The sequence below is a fragment of the Aegilops tauschii genome, chromosome 5 (assembly GCF_002575655.3).
Source record: "Aegilops tauschii subsp. strangulata cultivar AL8/78 chromosome 5, Aet v6.0, whole genome shotgun sequence".
Taxonomy (NCBI): domain Eukaryota; kingdom Viridiplantae; phylum Streptophyta; class Magnoliopsida; order Poales; family Poaceae; genus Aegilops; species Aegilops tauschii.
The window spans coordinates 228,823,456-228,828,021 of record NC_053039.3 but is presented as its reverse complement, the minus strand read 5'-3'; the positions used below and the strand labels follow the sequence as shown (position 1 = coordinate 228,828,021).

The 4,566-nt window shown below is 46.1% G+C and overlaps 1 protein-coding gene across 1 annotated transcript; it reads left to right on the top strand.

The window, feature by feature from the left end:
* Positions 1-2,802: 2,802 nt before the first annotated feature.
* LOC109771178 (B3 domain-containing protein Os11g0156000) lies at positions 2,803-4,566 on the top strand. The gene is made up of 3 exons (XM_020329880.4): positions 2,803-3,663; positions 3,777-3,960; positions 4,081-4,566. The coding sequence occupies exons 1-3, from the start codon at positions 3,060-3,062 to the stop codon at positions 4,091-4,093; spliced, it is 801 nt and encodes a 266-aa protein (XP_020185469.1). The 5' UTR covers positions 2,803-3,059; the 3' UTR covers positions 4,094-4,566.

Sequence of the window (4,566 nt, the reverse complement as noted above, 5' to 3'; positions counted from 1 at the left end):
TCATGAGACCGTCCCCGCCCATGCCAATGATCTATCATTGGATGTCGTTGTTTAGCTCCGCCAACCAAACCAAAGATTGATGACTCATAGGAAACCCTAATTCCTCTCATGATCTTTTCGACCCTCTGCATAAAGAGATGTGGCGTCTTGGTTCGGCATCGCAATGTTGTCCCAGCTGGATGTACATGGTCTCTCCGTGATGTTCTCACCAAAATATTTATGCGATTTTGTCCACATTCCTTCACTCTTTATTCTCATTTGATGTGCGTGGAAGACAATAACCTCCAAAGAGCGGGGCGAGATAGAACAGAGAGGGTGTGTGTTACCAGGATTGTTTTCAGGGATTTGTGCGATTTGGTTAGCCACACCCACACGGTACAAAGGAAAAGTGGGGAGTCCAACACTAAGCTAATTAAAAAGTACCCTCTTACTGCCTTGCAGCCACAATGTAGAATGAGCATGCTTGGTTTAATGCCAAATTTGTTATGCTAATGTTTTCCATCTGCCAAATATTGGCTACTAATTGGTGGTTTCCAATTAAATGGTCTTGCCAACATCACATAAAGTTGCCAATTTTTGGCAAGTCTTAGCTTTGCCAATTTTTGGTAGCAACCCAAGCATGCCCATTGTTTAGTTATCGACACGGTTTCCAAGTCATTTTGACCGCCCATTCCACAATACTGATATGTTCTTCAGTAGAGAAAGAAACTCATAAACCATCCATTCAACTTTTGCAAATTAGGAGCGATTACTAGGATGCAGTTGCAAAACTAGTACACCCTCCGATTCAAAATAAGTGTCATGGTTTTAGTTCCAAAATAAGTGTAGTTCAATTTGAAGTAAAATCATGACACTTATTTTGGATCGGAGGGAGTAGCATTTATGGGTATCTTGACAAGATTCCATAACTAAATGACCAACTTGGAGCTAAACATGCGTTCTTGATACTCCAAGAGATGCTAAGCATAGAGTTAGGAGTAGTTTAATCAAAGTATATGTGTGCCGTGAAGTGGAGTACTAGTATATACATAAAACAATTTTTGCAGTACATGTAGCTAGTCATCTTTACTGCGTATCTTTATCTGAATGCATGCGCAGAGAAAACAATATCAGAACAGTTTTTAGGGATTAGTAGGAAACAGGATGAACTACAAGGATCAAGGGATCTTACAGAGTAGTGGGGATAGAATTGGGGTCAAAAATCTGTATCATCTCATTCACGAGCTTGTTGGAAATTGGAGAAGAGACAAGAGAGGATCTGTGCGCAGGTCCAATCTTGATCCTATTTCCAATTCCAGTGTTAGAATATTTTGGCGTTTGGGAACTTGGAGCTCTCCAGCTGCATAGAGCAGCAGGCAGGACGAAAAAAATGTCATGGCCACGTGAGATTACAACCAAGTACTGCGAATAGCAATAAAAATAAAATCATATAAATAATCAACTTTGAAGAATAAATAGAATAATAAGAGGTCTAGTGTTAGGAATTAAGAAGCAACTGATGCAACGAATGGATCGATTAATAATGAGATCCGTTAAATCACCGTTATGATTTGATTCTGGACAGGACTTGCTGACATAACAACGCCCCCTCTTGGTCCCTGCGGTTTCTCCAAAGGCTGACAAACTGAATAACAACGTTAGTTAACATAATCACATGCATTAGTGAGCACACACACAATGAATCTGGCCATGTAATCACATTCAAAACCATGTGATGGAATGCCTGTCTCCAAAGGAGCAAGCAGAGCGACATCGATGGTTTTATCCCTTATAGTTTACGGAATCTGATACAGATCTGCCCTTAAAGTTATAACAAAACAGATCATCTTAATGCTCTGTGCTCCAATCTTGCAACAGCAAGAGGTGCTCCCCATATGCCTAATGCATGATAAAGAAGCACTAATCTCCAAAGGACATCATCTAACACAAGGAGCAGAGTAGTGGCCAGTCGCTTTACCCCACGCAAGCTGCCACTGTGCCCTGACCAGACCAGGGCAGGTTGTCCTGCGAAGGTTTGAATAGAAATAATGTAGTAGCATCTGTATCTTACAGCCACTACTCTCAATTCAATTCATGGTGTGAGACTGTGAGTCCAACCAAGACCAGCTTGGTTACTTTGCTTGGAGGGCTTGTCCTCTTAACAGGTGGTGAGCCATGTCATTCAATGAGACAGGTCTGACAAGCCCTTGATTGTGTTGAATCTGATATCAAGAAAATAGCTGGGGCTAGCGTACTCCATAGTGAATGATAATAAGAGCACACAGCCCATACACCTCAGATGTCACATCTCAAAAGACCCCTACTGCCCTGAACAAGTTATTGCCTACCAGCTATCCCAAGTGGACAACAGGTATAAGAACTAGGACCAATCTATCGGTCCCTAGGGAACCTCCGTGTCTACACAAGTTACAAATGGCATGGACTCTTATTGGAAATTGCATTTCTGAATATGCCAGGACTTTCTTGCACTCCCAAGGTCAGATAGAAATTGGAAGTCCAACACAGCACTGCAGTACCAGAAACCCGGACCTCTATAGGTAGGTTAAAATGAGGAGTTAAGGACAATGGCCATACTTACATCACACTGCATAGGCCCCAACTACCCAGGCACATGGAAAGCAATGGTGGGGCCTACCCCACTGCACCCCCTGGATGGCTGTGATTAGGCCACAATGGCCAGGCACCAACTTTTAAGTACCACCACCTGATCATTCCTCGTCAGCTACACTGGAACTATATATTCTAACCTTAGCACCTTTGAAGCCTTTCACTTTGATTCTTCTTGTCTACCTAGGTTAAAATACTAGTACTACCCAGATCAAATGCACCAGGTCCTCCTTACGTAAATACCAATACGTTATGCGTAGACACTAGCTAGACACCTCCAAGCTGTGTAAAGTTCTCCTTGGGAGGCTATAAATGCCTAGCTATGACATATGCATGCTTCTCTACACAACACACAACACCATCCTGCCTCTCCCCTCCTCTCTTCTCTTCTCTCCACTGCCCAACTTTTGCCATAGACAAGAACCTCTAGGTAGCTTACCTCCAGAGCAGCAATGGCCATGCACCCTCTCTCTCAGGGGCACCCACAGGCCTGGCCATGGGGGGTAGCCATGTACACGAACCTACACTACCACCACCAGTACGAGAGGGAGCACCTGTTCGAGAAACCCTTGACGCCCAGTGATGTGGGCAAGCTCAACAGGCTGGTGATTCCCAAGCAGCACGCGGAGAGGTACTTCCCCCTGAACGGCGGCGACTCCCCCGGCGAGAAGGACCTGCTCCTGTCTTTCGAGGATGAGGCCGGCAAGCCGTGGCGGTTCCGGTACTCGTACTGGACGAGCAGCCAGAGCTACGTGCTCACCAAGGGCTGGAGCAGGTACGTCAAGGAGAAGCAGCTCGACGCCGGAGACATCGTGCACTTCGAGAGGGTGCGCGGCCTTGGCACAGGCGACCGGCTCTTCATCGGCTGCAGGCGTCGTGGCGAGAGCGCGCCGCCACCACCTGTACGTGTACCTCCGCCCGCTCTGAACGCCGGGGAGCACCAGCCTTGGAGCCCAATGTGTTACAGCACGTCAGGATCATACCCTAGCAGCCCTGCCAATTCCTACGCCTATCGCCGCTCAGTGGAGCAAGATCACAGCGACATGCTGCATGCAGGTATGCAGCAATCAAGAACAAAGCACTTGACAACATGCAACATATCTTAGATGCATGTGCTGAAAATTACCTATCTCTTACGACTTACACCATTCTCCGGTGAATTCTTGCAGGCGAGTCGCAGAGAGAGGCGGACGCCAAGAGCAGCACGGCATCGGCGCCGCCGTCGAGACGTCTCCGGCTGTTCGGCGTCAACCTCGACTGCGGTCCGGAGCCAGAGGCAGAGGCAATAACGCCAATGTACGGCTACACCCACCAGAGCCCCTACGCTGCAGTGGCCACGGTGCCAAGTTACTGGTGAGTACTGCAAAAACATCACCAAGTTCAATTGCATTCATATACATCTAGTAGATATTCGGTAGGACATATAACCAAATTTCTCAAAAGAAAAAATTAAAAATATTTTTTCCACAACAGGGGCAGTTCATAAAGATGATGAGGTCTGAAGCCATTCTTGAGGATCCTGACAACCAGCAGTGAAACTAGTTTCTACCAGCCTACTAGGCTACCCTGGACTAAGTGACAGGCTTGAATTGACCCTTTGAAGGAAAAGGAAAAGGAAGAGGAAGTGGAGGATCCCTTGTTTCCCGGGCAATCTTCCTTCCATCCCCAGAGTACCCTTTTTTCTATGTTTTCTTTCTTCTTGTCTTCCAGAAACCCTACTCGATCACAGTACGGGGCCCTTAGCAGGTGGCAGGTTTCAGGAAACATCAGGTTGAAAAGGAGAGCGAGTGAGAGAGAGAGAGGGATGGTGACCCATATGAAAAACAAAAGAAAATGCTTAGCAAGCATGTATGTATGTGTCATCTGTATGTAGTGGGTCCAAGAACAAGCTATGAAGTTGATGTATCCTCTCCAGCCTCCTGAAGAAACAAAGTAATATCCCCAATGGGGATTTTATTC

What these genes read in the sequence shown, in the direction of transcription:
- LOC109771178 (XM_020329880.4), top strand. Translation starts at nt 3,060, where the DNA reads ATGGCCATGCACCCTCTCTCTCAGGGGCACCCACAGGCCTGGCCATGG. An exon ending in CAGCGACATGCTGCATGCAG is followed by an intron (nt 3,664 to 3,776) that starts GTATGCAGCAAT and finishes GAATTCTTGCAG; the next exon opens with GCGAGTCGCAGAGAGAGGCG.